The 21,241-nt window shown below is 37.8% G+C and overlaps 1 protein-coding gene across 1 annotated transcript in view; it reads right to left on the bottom strand.

The window, feature by feature from the left end:
* TFAP2E (transcription factor AP-2 epsilon) overlaps positions 1–16,675 on the bottom strand; it is a 36,394-nt gene extending 19,719 nt beyond the window's left edge. The window contains exons 1-3 of the mRNA XM_040424378.1: positions 16,454–16,675; positions 14,813–15,256; positions 11,853–11,904 (exon numbers count right to left, since the gene is read on the bottom strand). Of these exons, the coding sequence (XP_040280312.1) occupies positions 11,853–11,904; positions 14,813–15,256; positions 16,454–16,480 (523 nt within the window). The 5' untranslated portion in view covers positions 16,481–16,675. The remainder of the gene's footprint in view (positions 1–11,852; positions 11,905–14,812; positions 15,257–16,453) is intronic.
* Positions 16,676–21,241: the final 4,566 nt, after the last annotated feature.

Genomic DNA, 21,241 nt, shown 5'->3' with positions numbered 1-21,241 from the left:
GTACTCAGACCCACTGAAATGAATGGGTCAGGATTCGGTCCGGATGCTTTCCGGTCACTACACACATCGCATCCGGACAGAAAACTCGCTCCTACAATAAATGATCTCACGCAGACAGGTGAGCAGGGATGATGCAAGAACAATATGACTATGGGTAAGCCGGCAACGTAATTGTGTCTGACAATTATAGGGGCCGTCAGCTATTCACTATGGGCTCCCAAGCAGCAGCTAACGCAAATTAAAGGAACACACTTCCCTGAAATGAAGGCGGAGACAGTTTACAGATGCAATGGCTATGTGGCGCCTGCCATTGATAAATCTAGGCTGTTTCCATTAATAGGAATTTATTGGAGGTCATTGCTCCAGGACTCAACTACACTTGCTATTACTGTAGATTAATGGAAGCCAATTACGGCATAATTGATTGTTTTACGTCCTTCTGTATAAACATTATATAGTTTTAAGGGGGTCAAACAATATGATTTGATGTAAGCAAATGATGTGCCCATGGATATACTGGATGTACATAACTAATTACCAGTTTGGGCACACATGGACTAAATGAATAATCGCTATTTATCACAAAGTAGGAACATGTGGATGTGTATTAGGGGCCGTTACACAGCATTTTTTACAGCGGAATTTTGGAGTGGACAGCTGCACCGGGATCCGAGCGGCAGCAGCTTCCTTCTGCCTCCCATTTTTTACAATGGGAGGCAGCGCTGAAGATTGCTGAGTGGCGCTTTAAAGCAGCAGCCGCCCCCAAGAGCTTTAGGACTCATTCACGCAACCATATGTATTTTGCGGTCCGCAAAACACGGATCCGAAAAAAGAATGGATGACATCCCTGTGACATCAATTTTTTTTTGTTTTTGATCCATTGTAACGATGCCTGTCCTTATCCACAAAACGGACAAGAATAGGACATGTTCTATTTTTGTGCAGAACGGACTTGCAGACATACGGATACGGAATGCACACAGAGTCATTTCAGGTTTTTTGCAGCCCTATTGAAATGAATGGTTCCGCATACGGGCCACGGACAAAAAAATTGGTTTGTGTGCATGAGCCCTTAAACCGATGTTCTGTGATCATCAGCACTGCCTCCCTTTGCAAAGAATGATAATGAAGGACCGGCACTGCCAAATTGCTGTGAATTATTCTTTTATTGTCACTCTATCTGTGACGCGTTTCGGCACTTCTGGTGCCTTTGTCAAACAGTTTGCAAAGAATGGGAGGCAGAAAGGGCGCGGCCACCTGCGGAATTTCAGTGAGGCTGTCCGTTACAAAATTTTGAGGTAAATAATACCATGTGAATGGCCCCTTAAAGTAGTTTCCAGGATTAGAAAAATGTGGCTGCTTTCTTCCAGAAACTACGCCGCACTTGTCCACAGGTTGTGCCTGTTATTGCAGCTCAGCCCCTTTGAGTTCGGTGGAGCTGCAATACCACATAAAACCTATTGACAGGTAACATAGTAACATAGTACATAAGGCCGAAAAAAGACATTTGTCCATCCAGTTCGGCCTGTTATCCTGCAAGTTGATCCAGAGGAAGGCAAAAGAAAAATATGTGAGGTAGAAGCCAATTTTTCCCACTTTAGGGGAATAAAAAATTCCTTCCCGACTCCAATCAGAATAACTCCCTGGATCAACGACCACTCTCTAGTAGCTATAACCTGTAATATTATTAGGCTCCAGAAATACATCCAGACCCCTCTTGAATTCTTTTATTGTACTCACCATCACCACCTCCTCAGGCAGAGAGTTCCATAGTCTCACTGCTCTTACCGTAAAGAACCCTTTTCTATGTTTGTGTACAAACCTTCTTTCCTCCAGACGCAGAGGATGTCCCTTCGTCACAGTCACAGTCCTGGGGATAAATAGATGATGGGATAGATCTCTGTACTGACCCCTGATATATTTATACATAGTAATTAGATCTCCCCTCAGTCGTCTTTTTTCTAAAGTGAATAACCCTAATTTTGATAATCTTTCAGGTAACTGTAGTTGCCCCATTCCAGTTATTACTTTAGTTGCCCTCCTCTGGACCCTCTCCAGCTCTGCTATGTCTGCCTTGTTTACAGGAGCCCAGAACTGTACACAGTACTCCATGTGTGGTCTGACTAGTGATTTGTAAAGTGTTCTCATCACGGGCATCTATGCCCCTTTTGATGCAACCCATTATCTTATTGGCCTTGGCAGCAGCTGCCTGACACTGTTTTTTGCAGCTTAGTTTGCTGTTTATTAAAATTCCTAGATTCTTTTCCATGTCAGTGTTACCCAGTGTTTTACCATTTAGTATGTACGGGTGACTTGCATTATTCCTTCCCATGTGCATAACTTTACATTTGTCAGTGTTAAACCTCATCTGCCACTTATCTGCCCAAGCCTCCAATCTATTCAGATCCCTCTGTAGTAGTATACTGTCCTCTTCTGTGTTAATTACTTTACACAGTTTAGTGTCATCTGCGAAAATTGATATTTTACTATGCAAGCCTTCTACAAGATCATTAATAAATATATTGAAGAGAACAGGGCCCAATACTGACCCCTGAGGTACTCCACTAGTGACAGTGACCCAATCTGAGTGTGTACCGTTAATAACCACCCTCTGTTTTCTGTGGCGCTATTTCAGGAAGAAAGCTGCCATGTTTTTTTCTTTTAATCCAAGGCAACCAGTATAAATAAGTTTTGTTCTGACAGTCTATTTGGACAAGGCCTCTGTGACGCTGCGTTCCTAGTGATCTAACGCCATGTGGTTGTAACATCCAGTTTTTGCAGGCCACAGTAACATTTCATCTATAGTGATCCTGCAGTAACACTATGGAGACAGGTGCTGAGGGGACAATGGCGGGGTATACTGTACACAGAACCAAAGCAAATCTGAGTACCCCTCCAGTGTCATAGAAGTAACTATATACTATGTCATGATGCATCCATATATCATGTATATATATCCACCTAATAAAGAAGAAATGTATATACTATCAAATATATCTCATGTTCCTCTACCTTTAAAAGACAAAATGTAGGCTATTATATTCTTCAGTAGGAGGACTGAACTTACATTCATTGCTTTTGTAACCCTTGTGTATAATAAGCACAAATCCAGATTATTGAGAGCAGAGAGGGAGATTTATTAAAGTATTTACACTACTTTTATGGCATAAAATCTTTTGCAAATTATGGCGCACACAATAATGTATAATAATTTGCACCATAATTTGAAACTTTTTGCTCTTTTTTTTTAAAAGTGGGGGGGCTTAGCAGTAAGGGCCCGCCTGGTGTAAACTACAGTTCAAGTCTAAACTTCTGGCACACAGACTTCCAGACGATGCACAAAATTTATTAAGGAACCTGGGCCTAATAAATTTAGGGAATCGTATTCCAGCAGTCATTTTAAATATATAAAAAACACTAATCTTAGTAACTTCACCACAAAATGTCTGCTTTCCTCTAACCTATAGTGTATGTATGGTTTTATTACCATAGATACAGTATTGTCTGAAAAGTACTCACTACTGGTGCCTTCACATGGGGCAGATTTTTTGCAGAAAATTTTGCAACTGAAAATAATTTCTGCTCATGTGAATGGGGCTGTTTTGGAGGGAAGTGCATGGATCTCTGCAAGCCCCGGTTCAGTTGCAGAAATTTTCTGCAACAAAATCTGCCATTTGTGAAGGCCCCCTTAGGGTCCTCTCACACAGGCCAGTGATCAAGAACGAATGTTTGCAGGAATACTCATTCAGCCGATCATCAACACATGTAAACACCTCACCGATCAGCTGACAAACAAGCCTGATGGTTCACCCTCAATTGGCCCTTGAAAAGGCTCTTTAAACAAGCACCGTTTGGTCGATCGGTGCTCATTAGGAATCCACATCAGGCCACGTAATTGTTGTATGTAGGTCAGTAGAATGAATTTGATCAATTTAACCCTGGAAATGATAGTGTTAACAATCTAATCTGTTTGTTATAGATTTGCAGTAAACAGCCAATTACACAGAAGCACTGCCTGGCAGATTTCCATAGGCTTAGCATTTTAACTCTTTCATTCCTAAAGCATACATTGCAGGTGAGCAATAGGTTGGATTTTTCAATATGCAGAAAAGGTTGTGCCTATAGGCGGATGCAGGAGAACGCCGTTCATCTATATGGAATGAATTCATTATGTTTCCTTAGGTAAAGGTGTAACCATAGTAAAGAAGGGAGTCAAGGGCAATACCCGTTCTGCACCACCAGGCATGTGACATTAATCTGGATATCATTGAGGGATGATGGATAGATTATAATGCTGTACACACAATTTATTGCACCAGATTTATTTAAAAAAAACTGCTGCAAAAGAAAACTGTCTTAGATGCCCATAGCAACCAATCAGCTTCCCCCTTTCATTTTTCAGATCCACTTTGTGAAAATGAAAGGATCTATCTGATTGGTTGCTATGTTGCTATAAGATAAATCTCCCCCAAAGTTTTTTTATAATGTTTTATTTCCTGCCCGAGATATTAGAAGTCTATAGACATTGTGGGTTGAAACGCTCTTAACCACATTTTGCCTTTAATTTTTTATTTTTTTATTCTTGTGTTAGGTATAAAACCATACATGAGTAATTTGGAAATGTAACTTGGTTACATTACAAATAAGCTGTCACCTATTCCCTCCTCCTGCCCATTGGCTGTGCAATCTGTCTAGCCCTATCCATAATAAGGTGTCATCTACTAAAATGAATAGCGCTGTGTGTACGTTCAGTCATTTCAGTCCCAGTATAGCAGGTTTCACATGCTGGAGGCTTTGCACAGGCAGATACATTACATCAGGTGCTATGTGCGCTGCTTTAATTGATAGATCTTAGTCCCAAGAGTTTGTGTAATGTGAGAAATACCTCCCCTTCTCTCTGCTCCGCTATCTCCATTGCTACATCTGTCATGGGAGGGTCTCTGACTAACAAGAAGCACATTCATGTATTACTTCTTATCCTGAGATATAAAATAGGATAACCGGCTAAACTGATGGGAGTATGTCTTTTTTCCGCCTAGGTTACTATGTTAGGGCCTGTTCACATCTCGTTTCACATGTCGAACGGATATGTTTCGACATAATGGGGAAAAAAACAACACAAATCTATGCAAACTTTATGGTTATCGATCTCTTTCTTTAATGCATAAGGTCGTTTCCTTTTTTTTTTAACAAACAATGTATACGTTTTTGTGAAATCTTTCTTTTTTTAAATAAAGATCTGGAATGTATCAAAGGAAGTCTCTGGATGCGCTTAACGGATGATAAACGTATTGTCTTACATTTTCACCCGTCTCCCATTTACTGCAATGTTTTCTATACATTTTTTGGTAGGACTTAAAGGATGGTATACTACGCTATTCTGGCCTAAAAAAAAAAAAAAAAAAACATACAGAAATGAAACAGTGACAAATGTATGCACTTTTGAACTATGTTTGCTCAATAATAGTCTAGCCGTACATTTCTATACGTTTTTTTTCTGTTTACAAACGTATCCGCTGTCCATACAGCAAAAACCAGATGTGAACAGCCTGGATGAATGTGAACAGCCTGGATGAACCTATGTCTTTTTTCAGATTATGTAAGGGGCTGTTCACATCTCGTTTTTGTTGCACATCAAGCAGATATGCTTGTAAACAGAAAAAAACATATAGAAACGTATGGCTTGACATACTCATACTTGCCAGGGCATACTTTTGAATGCGTTTTTTTTTTTTTTGCAGGACTAAATAATGTAGAATACCATGCTTTTATGTCCAGCAAAAAAAAAGTATGGTAACATATCTATTTTTTCAGATGATGTCTTTAAATCTTCAATAAAGAAAGGTTTCACAAAAATGTATAGTTTTTTTGCTAAAAAAAACTGAAACAAGCATATTGAAACGTATGCACATCCGTCAAGTGTATACGTTAAAAAAAAAAGGATAGATAAGCTCAAAACTGCATACATTTGTATACTTTTTTTTTTACTGTATGTCTAAAACTTATCTGCCTGACAAACAGCAAAAATTAGATATGAACAGGTTAGGGCCTGTTCGCATCTCGTTTCTGCTGTATGTCAGTAGATAAGTAGATATACAGTAAAATAACATAAACTCCTTTGAAGTGTATCAAAGAAAATATAAAGTATCTATATAAAACTGGATACGTTTATCAGTATTGTCCTACGTTTCCATCCATCCCCCGTTCACTGCAATGTAAAAAATAGTAAACGTTTCTATATTTTTTTTTTTTTTTTGCAGGACAGAAAAGCGTGGTAGATGCACTATTCTGTCCTGGAAAAAAAAAAAGGTACAGAAACAAACAATGAAAAAATGAGTCAAAAGTATGTACTTTTGAACAACTTTTGCCCAACATTAGTCTATGGGTATGTCAAGCCATATGTTTCTATACTTTTTTGTTTTGTTTACGTACAGCAATACCTAAACGTGAACTGCCGCTTACTACGTTACCTGTATCTCCAGTGAGCAGAAGAAAGCTTACCTGTCACATAACATAGTCAAAGCACTTGGCCTATCTTTTTGAAACCAATGGAACAGCCAACCAGTACCCTGTTCTGTACTCTGAAACCTGAAACGGCTGTCTACCGAGGGGTTGTTCTTACTTTTGCAAGAGCGACCTATTTGGGTTTGGTTTGGCTGACATGGCCTACTTTGCATACTTCTTTCCATGAAGTGCTCCTCCCCTGTGAGCTGTATCTAAGCTATCTCATGCAGCCAAACTGTACCCTACTCTTTACTGATGAGGGGCAATAACCCCCGAAACAGCTGTCTACAGATGGATTACTCTTCCTTTTGGAGGAGTCTCTGGTTGGCTGACATTAGATAATTTGCATAATATATTGTTAATACTGTATATGTCTGTCAGGGAAGAGGTTAATGTGAATAGACATGTTTGCTGGCAGATCTAGTTATTGTGCCAAATGAGTTTGTGTGTTGTATGTGTGGAACAGATTGCACAACTCATGCATTTTTGGATTAGTTGTCCACTCTATACTTCATTGACCTCAATGTAAAAAGAAACAGAGACAAGCATATGCCTCTGTCTATGCTTTTCATTAGTGTAGTGTTACAATTAGGGCAAGAGAGTACAGAAGAATAAACTGTGCATTCCCTTCTGGCCTAAAAAAGGTACAGACCCTAAAGATGCTAGTATGAATATGACCTTAGTTTACTGAGAATTGTATGTGCTCACATTTTGTAAGAAGCTACAGGTAAAGATAATGTGCACATACAAGTCTAGACGAATGGTATCATGCACCAAGTTCTTGCAAAACTACGTGTACCTCCCTTTAAATTCTGAAAAGTTAAAGAGGGCATGTGTGAGTATGAAGAGTCCAACCAAATTAACCAGCAGTATGTTATAGGAAGGTCAAGGACCGTGGCTCAAGTAGAAAGTGTCAAACGATAATAACAAGGGAAACTTGGCCACACATATCATTTGACACCCATCATGTAGTAAGCCAAACTCAACCAATCTGAAGTCTAACTGTATGTTCCTGTTTCCCAAAATTGCTGGTACCACGTGCCAACAAAATCCAGTCAAGGGCCAGCAGGAAGGTAAGGAGGAATTCAGGGGCAAAGTGGTATGTCAAGTGTTACCTTTTATAGATTAACACTTGTCATCTGGTGGTATTGGTCAGGGTCTACTAACAATTTATAGTTTTATGTGATTTATTATACTTGTTTATATAGCATCAACATATTCCAAAGCTTTTTCAAGTATTATCATCATCACTCATTGTCCCCAGTGGAGCTCCCAATCTAAGTTCCCTATCAGTATGTCTTTGGAGTGTGAAATGAAACTGTAGTACCCAGAGGAAACCCACACAAACACGGGGAGAACATACAAACTCCATGCTGATGTTCTCCTTGGTTGGATTCAAACCTAGGACCCCAGCGCTGCCAAACCACTGAGCCACTGTGTTGCATGATGTTTTTGCATTTTGAGGTTTTCACACCTCCCAACTTTTTGAATGTTCAAAGAGAGACACTTATGGTTCATTGTGTGAAAGATCCATTTTTTCCTCCATATTTATACTCTACAATAGTTTTATCTTACTTTAAGTTCAAAAATTATCTGAATATAGAAATTTCTAAAATTGCATCAAATGATGAAATAATGTACAAGGTGGGCTATAATACACAGATAGGAACCAGACAAACACTTTCTGGATCAATATTGTAAATACAGTAATGAAAATCTAAACCTCAGATCAAAAAAGGGACATTTATGGAGCAAAGAGGGACAGAGAGACTTGGTTGGAAAAGAGAGACTGTCCTTCCAAGAGTGGGACACTTGGGTGGTCTGGATATTATATCCTTCAGTTAGCCTGTATTGACCAGTTATATACCCAATGAATCATTATAGAAGCTCACAAAAAGATCCTTCTCAGCTAAATAAACCCCCATTAGATCCTAAGGAATGAATATTCAGTTTACTTCTTCTATTGCTTAGCCACACCCAAGATCATGGGCCAATAGCTAGTGCATGGTCATTACAATGACAGTACTTGTGTACCACGGTATTAAGCATGCACAAAACAATTCACCCTCTCTTCTCATTCCATATGCTTTTAAATGATTATATTAATAATATATGAATACAATCAGCTCGCAGTGTTAGATAGCAAAGAGCGTCATAACCTTTCACATTCTTAGTACATGTACGTGCAATCCCATGATTATTGTGTATGTACGTGTAACCAAAAGCGCATCCAAAACAATTGCATAATACATGCCTACAGACACACGAGCTTTGTAAGCTCATAATTCAGACTTTATCTTTATCAAAGTGCCCTGATGTCTGCCCAGCACAAAAAAATCCTTCTCTGCTCCTGATAATTACTTCCAGATCCATAAACCAATTAAACACTTCATAAAGGAAGCTTGAAGTCTCCCAAATATATAGACAGCTTGCAAAATGTTGTCTATCTGGCTTCATTTATATACCATTTAAAATGCATTGACCTAGTTATATTACTGTTCATTTGCCATATACACTGGCTCCTGAATTTCGGTTTTAACTTTTTTTTTTTTCTTTACATAAGAGTCCCTACTTTTTATCTTTATGTACCTACATCTATCTATCTTAGATATTATACATTTTACTACCTATAATAACAAAAAATATAAAAACACAGCAAATATACCATGACAACTGTAGGGCAACTAGGCCAACGTTGGCAGATGTTAGTCAATGAACCGGTAAATATATGTGGTTCATACTCTGAGCCAAAAATGATTCTAAAATTGTTTTTGGCCTTCACCACTAACAGCGACCCTACTAACTAGACTCCTGGCATAGTCCACAGATGAAATACAGTTGTAGGCCACTTGCTGCCTGTCCTAGACCTGTATTCCTTGATGGCAAACTATCTTAGAAAGCAGGCATGTGCCCATTATCTATATGGATAAGAGTTACAGGTAGAGGCCTTACAAGTGAGCTGCTGGGATTTTCTGCTTTGGCAAAATAAGGGTTAAAGAGCCAAAAGGAACAGCCATTTTCCTAGGCTCTCCTAATCAGCTCTCTGGAAGTCCTTAGTTGTGACATTGTTAGTGGTTTATGAGGCAGTAAATGCAGGGGAACAGAAAGGAGTATTTGGGGATATGAGACTGGTCTCCCGTAATTAGTTTTAATAAGAAAATCCCGGACTCTGTGAGAGGCCGGAGGTTTGATCATAAGGCTGGGCAGGAAATTGAAGCAGACAGTACAGATTGGAAAAGTATTCCCCAAAATCCTGAGCCTGTAAGCACACAGCAGGGGAATGAGGCAGGGGTTAGGCTGCTCTCTGCATACAAGGCAAGCCTCCCTATCTCAGGGTCCAGAACCATTTACATACACTTAGCTCCAAGACAAAATGGGCAGAATGGAAAGGATGGATTCTGGGTCATCTTCTAGTTTAGGAGAAATGAACACATTTACATTTCTGGATTCTCCTACACTGTACCTAATGGTAACCAGAGTCACCGATCAATGTGAATTCACCCAAAAAAACCACTAATATATCACAAATAAGGAGCACTGCTAAAAAGTTACTTTATTGTACCATATGGATCAGAAAAATTATAAATGTACTTAGTCAAATTCACAGATGATGTAGGATAAGGTTTATGCTTATATAATATATCGTAAAAAAATAAATATATATATATAAAAAATATAAATAATATATTGATCAATTCTCATGGACAACAGATGCTTCACATATTAAAAGTAATATGGAAATTATATTTGGATGGTGACATTTTCTGAAAATTAGAGTTATCCTTATGATGGCTTTAGACATGAAATGTAAAGGTAATACTCCCAGTTACTATTTTGCCCACAGAAGATCATAATAATACGATCATAATATGAGCCTGATAGGTTCATTGCAGATCTGGTTCAACTTTTTTTGATCAATGACATAAAGACTCACTACCAAATATTTGGCACTTTGATAGTTACTCCTCATCATATCTAAACTGAGCCCCAAAAGATCAAAATTTACTTGAATTCAGATTTCCATATAATAGGACTATAGCTATTCTGTAACCCACTGAATAGATCAGAAGACCTTTGTAAGAACTGTTGATCTGAAGACATTTCAAGCCTATTTAGTGATATGGCTAGAGAAAGGATGTGGGGCTAAAACCATTTCTCAACATTCATGGGTCAGAAGATCCAGTGTATATAAAAAACCTGTCTATTCATCTATATACAGGTGAAACTCAAAAAATTTGAATATTGTGCAAAGTTCATTTATTTCAGTAATGCAACTTAAAGGGTTAAACTAATATATGAGATAGACTCATTACATGCAAAGCAAGATATTTCAAGCCTTTATTTGGTATAATTTGGATGAATCTGGCCTACAGCTTATGAAACCCCAAAGTCACAATCTCAGGTACCCTTTGCTCAGGGAGTATGGATTAATTAGCTGACCAGAGTGTGACACTTTGAGCCTAGAATAGTGAACCTTTTCACAAAACTCTAATTTTAAGCTGCATTAATGCAATTCCTTTTAATTTGCATTACTGAAATAAATGGACTTTTGCTCGATATTCTAATTTTTCGAGTTTCACCTGTATGTAACTGACTGATGACAAAGACATAAGGAAGCACAGAATATGGTTCCCTTCAGTTCAGGTTCAGTAGAAAGTCATGATGTGAAATCAGTAATGGATAGAAATATAAGAAAATGAAGGAATCTGTCAGATTTTAATCCTAACATGGTAGTGAATGGCAATTATTGACATTAGCAGGTATGATTGTATGATGGAAGCAGTAAGTCTAGGTGCAACAGTTCCATCTCATGTTCAGCAGTCTATGAAATCAATACATAGAAACCACAAGGCAATCCTCAAACACATTCATTGAATGTCAAACTGCATACAGAGAAGCAATTGTAATTGTAAGGATGATAACATTTACATTTTACAAATAATATAAATGAACATAAAATATAATACAACCTAAATTATATATATATATATATATATATATATATATATATACACACACACACACACACACACACATACATGCTTTGCTACTGCTACCAATACTACTACTACTTCTACTAATCATTATTTCTAATTTGGAACCTACTTTTGTAAATGAAGATTACTGTTCCTTATTAAAAATAATACCTATAATATAAGAGGTGTCTATAGTATAGTATTGTTTAGTAACAATAGCAGTTATTAGAATTCAGCAGGAAGACACATCCTTTCCACATTTAGAACTGTGCAAAAAAATAAAAAATTTTTCTTTGATAAAACGATCTATTGGTAAATACGAGTGATGTTCCTCTCAGGGGTAATCTCTAGGGGTACAAGCACAACTCTTACCTTTTTTGATGACAGACTGGTCCAGCAGACTGACTCCTGACTCATCCACCACCTGGTCAATAAGGAGACAGTATGGATTCTTTACATGGAGATATAATACAACCGATGTATATCCCTACTTACTGACACATAGAGGGGAGGTAAGTGGCAATGGTTGTGTTACATGGGTATGCTGCACGTGCACATGTAGATGCTGAATCTAACCAAACATAAAGCAAGGGGACCCGATGTATTATGTAAAATGTGATACCTCATTCAATGGCGGCTCTGGTTAGAAGCTGGAAACCACAAAAGAAGCAGAGCTGAATCCGTGTCATATGATGGGAGTTGTAGTGACCCATTATATGGTCAGTGTGGAGGGTTTACTACCTGCTGTTATCATGCCATTAGACGATACAGGCAACGCTCAACAACTTATTTCTGGTGAATTTCCTGGTAAAAGTAACTTTTTATCGGTTATTTATTACTACTAGGAATGAATGGGAAGTCCCCACATTCAACAGTATTAATATCCATAGTGATTGACATCTAATATCGATCTAATATCTATATATCTATTATCTATCTATCCATCCGTCTGTTTATATATCTAATATATTTCTATCCATCTCATATCTAATATCGATATCCCATATCTATGTTCACTGTAGACATTCAATCCAATGTATTATTATTGTGACTTTTAGATACAGTCGTATTGTTCATAATTATGGAAAGGTATTTAATTTTTTTTATGTAATGAAATTGCAAACAGTGAAATTTGCGAAAATTTGCTGACCAATAGAGACCGCTAAATGTCATGCACACTAGCTGAAATGCCGCATATAAACCGCATATAAATCACTGAGTAAAACAAGCCAACAATAGTACGTTTACTGGCTGGATTTATTCTCAATACATCATCTTATACATTTTATATTGTGTGTGACATTTTCAAAATAATAATATACTGCGCAAAAATCTAGCTACAAAAGTGTGTTTCTTGTGTAATCACCCAGAAAAAAGAAATGAGAGGACAGATGATAGTTATTAGATAATAGATAGATAGATAATAGACAGATAATAAATAGATAGATAGATAATAGATAAATAGATAGATAAATAATAGATAGATAATAGATAGATAGATCTATAGATAGGTAGAAAGATAGATTGATAAATAGATAGATAAAAATAGATAGATAAATAATAGATAGATAGATATAGGTTTGATAGATAGATATATTAGAAATAGCTCAATGAGGTGAAATGTAATTAAAAGTAGCAGTAAATAATAACGGGAAGCTATAAGCACAAACACAAATGGAGCGAAGTGATTGACAATACTTAGCCGGGTAAATGTCGCAGCCGGTATGAATGGTCGCTACTTTGTTATTTAGCACGGTAAGGTGTGTGTTTCCGAATTCCCCTACACGACACTAATGTGTAAATTATTAGATTTGTTTCATTTCCTTGTTTTAAAAAAAGGAAAGTCTGTTTATTTCGTTGTGCTCTGCCCCAGGGCTTATCATGAAAGGAAATTGAAGAAAATGTGATCAAAGGGTTAAATCATTTTCTGCAAATTCCCTAAGCAATTAGATAATTACAAAGAGAGTGATGGTTACAACAATAGGCAACACTACTGCACACAGCACTGCATACACAAAATGCACTAAACACAAAACTACACACAAACTACATACAATACTGCACACAATACTACATACAATACTGCACTACATACACAACATGCACTAAACACAAGACTACACACAAACTACATACAATACTACACAAAGCACTATATATACACACACACACACAATATACAACACGTAAAACTACAAACACACAATACTGCACACAATAATAGATACAAAACTACATATAGAAAATACTGCACACAATACTACAGACAGCACTACATACACAATGCTGCACACAATACTACAGACAGCACTACATACACAATGCTGCACACAATACTACAGACAGCACTACATACACAATGCTGCACACAATACTACAGACAGCACTACATACACAATGCTGCACACAATACTACAGACAGCACTACATACACAATGCTGCACACAATACTACAGACAGCACTACATACACAATGCTGCACACAATACTACAGACAGCACTACATACACAGAATACTACATACACAACATGCACGAAACACAAGGCTACACACTACTACATACACACAATACAGCACACAGCACTACATACACAAAATGCACTAAACACAAGAATGCATACTACACACAATACTGCACTACATACACAACACGTACTAAACACAAGATTATACACAAACTACATACAATACTACACAAAGCACTATATATACACACACACACACACACACACACACAATATACAACACCTAAAACTACAAACACACAATACTGCACACAATAATAGATACAAAACTACATATAGAAAATACTGCACACAATACTACAGACAGCACTACATACACAATGCTGCACACAATACTACAGACAGCACTACATACACAATGCTGCACACAATACTACAGACAGCACTACATACACAATGCTGCACACAATACTACAGACAGCACTACATACAATACTACGCGTTAAACTACAAACACACACAATACGACATATACACAATACTACACAAAACTACATATAGAGCACACTGCACACAATACTACAGACAGCAGTGCTACAAACACACGATACTACACACACAATGCTACACACAGCACTGCTACATTGCACTGTAGAGCAGACATGTATATATCAGACAGTACAGTGCCACAGAACACATTGTGACGGAAGTGCCCCTAGTACCCTACATAATTGGTTATAATAATAGTAAATATAGTTGGAGTTTAGGATCCGGGATGTGAGGGTTATTACATACATATGTGACAATTACATTAATAGATGTGTCCCAGATCTGAGGTGTAGGACACATGGTATCACTGCCCTTACCTGCATGTCTTCTATGTTGTGGTGTGACAGCGCATGTATGGACAGGGCACTCTCTGCCAGGCTGTGCCCACCATCTCCCAGCCCGGGCAGCAGACGATGAACCCCCCCATAGTCCCTTCGAGGGTCCAGGCTGAGCCCCCTGTGTGCCTGGGAAAGCAGCCCTGCGTCTTCCTGGCGACTTCTCTGCGTGTGCCATGCCGACTGCTGGTGCTGATGGATGGGGTTTATGCCACTGTAGGGGTCTCCCAGGTGGGGGTATCCAGACTCCTGGCTCTGGGAGTAAGACAAGGTAGGTTGTGGGTATGGGGGAGGAAAGTAGGGGGGCTGGAAATCAGATGCTGGAGTGTGGCAGAGCGGGGGAGCCGAGGAGTAAGCCCCCTGGTTCAGAGAGGACAGCTGGGACAGGCGACCACCGCTGGCTCCATTCAGGGCATCAGAGCGCTCCTGGAACACAGGATTACATTATTAGCCTCCTGTGTGAGAAGAGCTAGCACTCTAATCACAGCACACATCGTAATCATTCAGTGTATCAGCTGGTAACTATTCCACATCATCCTAGACATGTCTACTAGGAGCAGAACTCATCACTGAGGAGATGTTCTCTGGTCATTTCTCAGGTCCAGCCATGAAGTGCCCTGACTGATCAGAGACTGGTGAGCAGAAGAACTCAGCAGAAATGGGAGATGAGCTCTGGTCCATTTATCTGATCATCCACTGCACCTCCACCCCATGACCCCATCCACACAGTGACCAGACCTACTGATCTTCAGGTACCCTGGAGGCCACCATAATGACTTCTCTGTCAATTTCTCTGCTCACCGTTCCTATAGGCACCCCAGTAATCGAAATATCTATCTATCTATCATCTATCTATCTATCTATCTATCTATCTCCTATCTATCTATCTAACTTATATCTATCTATCTATCTCTAATATCTATCAATCTATCTATCTAATATCTATCTATCTATCTATCTATCTATCTAATATCTATTTATCTCATCTACCTATCTATCTTTCTGTCTAATATCTATCTATCTAAAGAAAGCCAAGATCAGCACACCTTGTTTCTCAGTTCTAGACAGGAGTGCCAGCAATACAAACTTGACCGCAGTGATAAACATAGAATAAGAAAAACCGCAGCTCATCCAAATGGTGAGAAATGTGTGCTCCTTGATTAACCCATGCAAAGTTTCAGTCCCCAAACTTGAGAACGGTCCCAGCAAGCGGACTGAAACGTTGCATGGGTTAATCAAGGAGCACACATTTCTCACCATTTGGATGAGCTGCGGTTTTTCTTATTTTATATCTATCTCTCTTTCTATTTAATATCTATCTATCCATATATCTATCTATCTATCTATCTATCTATCTATCTATCTATCTATCCCATATCTATCTATCCATCTAATATATATCGACCTACCTACCTATCTATCTCATATTTAACTATTTAATCTATCTCCTATCTATGTGTCTATCATAGGGAATCATGCTTGTGTTTATTTTCCTCATCCTCTCAATTCTCTAAAGTAAAATTAGAACTTCACAAAACACCAATTAGAAGCCGGTGCCATCTGGTGAGGTTGGCACTTCGGAAGTATAAAGTGAGATACATATAATAGGGGACTACTACTCACCATGGCAGAGTACGCGTGGACCAACATGAGGGCGGCGGAGTTGTTGGCAGAGTCCGGCAGAGAAGTCTGGAGCTGAGCAGGCGGCAGGTCCTCAGGATGAGAGGTCAGGAGCTGTATCCATAGGGGGAGTCCGATACGGAGCGGAGCCTCAAGTTCCTCAGCTCGCCAGTGCTCCCACTCCTCTGAGCCTCAGGCATCTCCATACACTCCAGATATAGAGGCGGGGGCGCGCCGGGGGGCGGGAGCGCGCCTTAAAGAGACAGCTGACTGCCAATGTGGGCTAAGAAAATACATCTTTATTCACTGCCGTAAGTGGCTCATTAACCCGGTGATCTATTGTACACAGAACTAGTGCTGGGAGATCTAATTACTATTATCATTTACCACTTTCTTACTATTTACCACTAGGTTATTACTATGCTATGTATTTGTATGACTGGCATGCTATTTTAATTAGTACTACTATCTATCTATCTATCTATCTATCTATCTATCTATCTATCTATCTATCTATCTATTATCTATCTATCTATTATCTATCATCTATGTATCTATCTATTATCTATCATCTATGTATCTATCTATCTATCTATCTATCTATCTATCTATCTATCTATCTATCTATCTATCTCCTATCTATTATCTATCTATCTATTATCTATCTATCTATCTATCTATCTATCATCTATGTATCCCATATCTATCTGTATATCTATCTATCTATCTATCTATCTATCCATCTATCTATCTCATATCTATCTATTATCTATCTATCTATCTATGTATCCCATATATATCTGTATAGCTATCTATCTATCTATCTATCTATCTATCTATCTATCTATCTCCTATCTATTATCTATCTATCTCATATCTATCTATCTATCTATCTATCTATCTATCTATCTATCTATCTATCTATCTATCACATATCTATCTATCTATCTATCTATCTATCTATGTATCCCATATCTATCTGTATAGCTATCTATCTATCTATCTATCACATATCTATCTATCACCTATCTATCTATCTATCTATCTATCTATCTATCTATCTATCTATCTATCTATCATCTATGTATCCCATATCTATCTGTATATCTATCTATCTCATATCTATCCATCTATCTATCTAATATCTATCTATCTCATATCTATCTATTATCTATCTATCTATCTATGTATACCATATCTATCTGTATAGCTAGCTATCTATCTATCTATCTATCTATCTATCTATCTATCTATCTATCTATCTCATATCTATCTATCTATCTATCTATCTATCTATCTATCTCATATCTATCTATCTATCTATCTATTATCTATCTATCTATCTATCTATCTATCACATATCTATCTATCTATCATCTATCTATCTATCTATCTATCTATCTATCTATCTCATATCTATCTATTATCTATCTATCTATGTATACCATATCTATCTGTATAGCTATCTATCTATCTATCTATCTATCTATCTATCTATCTATCTCCTATCTATCTATCTATCTATCTATCTATCTCATATCTATCTATCTATCTATCTATCTATCTATCTATCTATCATCTAACTATCTATCTATCACATATCTATCTATCTATCTATCTATCTATCTATTATCTATCTATCTATATATCACATATCTATCTATCATCTATCTATCTATCTATCTATCTATCTATCTATCTATCTATCTATCTATCTATCTATCTATCTATCTATCTATCTATCTATCTACAGTATCTATCCATCTATCTATCTACAGTATCTATCATCTATCTATCTACAGTATCTATCATCTATCTATCAATCTATCATCTATCTATCTACAGTATATATCTATCTTCTATCTACAGTCAGGTCCATAAATATTGGGACATCGACACAATTCTAACATTTTTGGCTCTATACACCACCACAATGGATTTAAAATGAAACGAACAAGATGTGCTTTACCTGCAGACTGTCAGCTTTAATTTGAGGGTATTTACATCCAAATCAGGTGAACGGTGTAGGAATTACAACAGATTGCATATGTGCCTCCCACTTGTTAAACAACCAAAAGTAATGGGACAGAATAATAATCATAAATCAAACTTTCACTTTTTAATACTTGGTTGCAAATCCTTTGCAGTCAATTACAGCCTGAAGTATGGAACGCATAGACATCACCAGACGCTGGGTTTCATCCGTGGTGATGCTCTGCCAGGCCTCTACTGCAACTGTCTTCAGTTCCTGCTTGTTCTTGGGGCATTTTCCCTTCAGTTTTGTCTTCAGCAAGTGAAATGCATGCTCAATCGGATTCAGGTCAGGTGATTGACTTGGCCATTGCATAACATTCCACTTCTTTCCCTTAAAAAACTCTTTGGTTGCTTTTGCAGTATGCTTTGGGTCATTGTCCATCTGCACTGTGAAGCGCCGTCCAATGAGTTCTGAAGCATTTGGCTGAATATGAGCAGATAATATTGCCCGAAACACTTCAGAATTCATCCTGCTGCTTTTGTCAGCAGTCACATCAATAAATACAAGAGAACCAGTTCCATTGGCAGCCATACATGCCCACGCCATGACACTACCACCACCATGCTTCACTGATGAGGTGGTTTGCTTAGGATCATGAGCAGTTCCTTTCCCTCTCCATACTCTTCTCTTCCCATCACTCTGGTACAAGTTGATCTTGGTCTCATCTGTCCATAGGATGTTGTTCCAGAACTGTGAAGGCTTTTTTAGATGTCGTTTGGCAAACTCTAATCTGGCCTTCCTGTTTTTGAGGCTCACCAATGGTTTACATCTTGTGGTGAACCCTCTGTATGCACTCTGGTGAAGTCTTCTCTTGATTGTTGACTTTGACACACATACACCCACCTCCTAGAGAGTGTTCTTGATCTGGCCAACTGTTGTGAAGGGTGTTTTCTTCACCAGGGAAAGAATTCTTCGGTCATCCACCACAGTTGTTTTCCGTGGTCTTCCGGGTCTTCTGGTGTTGCTGAGCTCACTGTGCGTTCCTTCTTTTTAACAATGTTCCAAACAGTTGTTTTGGCCACTCCTAATGTTTTTGCTATCTCTCTGATGGGTTTGTTGTGTTTTTTCAGCCTAATGATGGCTTGCTTCACTGATAGTGACAGCTCTTTGGATCTCATCTTGAGAGTTGACAGCAACAGATCCCAAATGCAAATAGCACACTTGAAATTAACTCTGGACCTTTTATCTGCTCATTGTGATTGGGATAATGAGGGAATAACACACACCTGGCCATGGAACAGCTTAGAAGCCAATTGTCCCATTACTTTTGGTCCCTTAACAAGTGGGAGGCACATATGCAAACTGTTGTAATTCCTACACCTTTCACCTGATTTGGACGTACATAACCTCAAATTAAGGCCTCATGCACACGACCGTATTTTGTTTCCGTGTCCGATCCGTTTTTTTTGCGGAAAGGATGCGGACCCATTCATTTCAATGGGTCCGCAAAAATCGCGGACAGCACACCGTGTGCTGTCCGCATCAGTATGTCCGTTCCGTTGCTCCGCAAAAAAAATAGTGCATGTCCTATTTTTTTCTAGTTTGCGGACAAGGATAGGCATTATTACAATGGATCCGCAAAATAAACGGATCCGCAAAATAAACGGATGCCATACGGAATGTCATCCTTTTTTTTGCGGATCTGCAATTTGTGGACCGCAAAACACCAAAACACATACGGTCGTGTGCATGTAGCCTAAAGCTGACAGTCTGCAGTTAAAGCACATCTTGTTCGTTTCATTTCAAATCCATTGTGGTGGTGTATAGAGCCAAAAATGTTAGAATTGTGTCGATGTCCCAATATTTATGGACCTGACTGTATCTACAGTATCTATCTCTAGTATATATCTATTATCTATCTATCATCTATCTATCTATCTATCTATCTATCTATCTATCATCTATGTATCCCATATCTATCTGTATATCTATCTATCATATCTATCATATCTATCTATCTATCTATCTATCATCTATGTATCCCATATCTATCTATCTATCATATCCATCTATCTATCTATCTATCTATCTATCTATCTATCTATCTATCTATCTATCTATCATCTATGTATCCCATATCTATCTGTATATCTATCTATCATATCCATCTATCTATCTATCTATCTATCTATCTATCTATCTATCTATCTATCTATCTATCTATCTATCTCTCTCATATCTATCTCTCTCATATCTATCTATCTATCATCTATGTATTCCATATCTATCTGTATATCTATCATATCTATCTATCTCATATCTATCTATCTATCTATCTATCTATCTATCTATCTCATATCTATCTCATATCTATCTATCTATCTATCTATCTATCTATCTATCCATCTCTCTCTCTCTCTCATATCTATCTATCCATCTATCATCTATGTATCCCATATCTATCTGTATATCTATCTATCTATCTATCTATCTATCTATCTATCTATCATATCTATCATATCTATCTATCTATCTATCTATCTATCATATCTATCCATCTATCTATCTAATATCTATCTATCTCTCTTTCATATCTATCTATCTCTCTCTCTCATATCTATCTATCTATCTATCTATCTATCTATCTATCTATCTATCTATCTCATATCTATCTATCTATCTATCTATCTATCTATCTATCTATCTATCTATCTATCTATCTATCTATCTATCATATCTATCTATCTATCTATCTATCTATCTATCTATCTATCTATCTATCTATCATGGACTGGATACACTGGGCTAGCAGGCTT

The sequence above is a fragment of the Bufo bufo genome, chromosome 3, assembly GCF_905171765.1.
Source record: "Bufo bufo chromosome 3, aBufBuf1.1, whole genome shotgun sequence".
NCBI lineage: Eukaryota > Metazoa > Chordata > Amphibia > Anura > Bufonidae > Bufo > Bufo bufo.
This window is presented reverse-complemented; position numbering and strand designations above follow the sequence as displayed.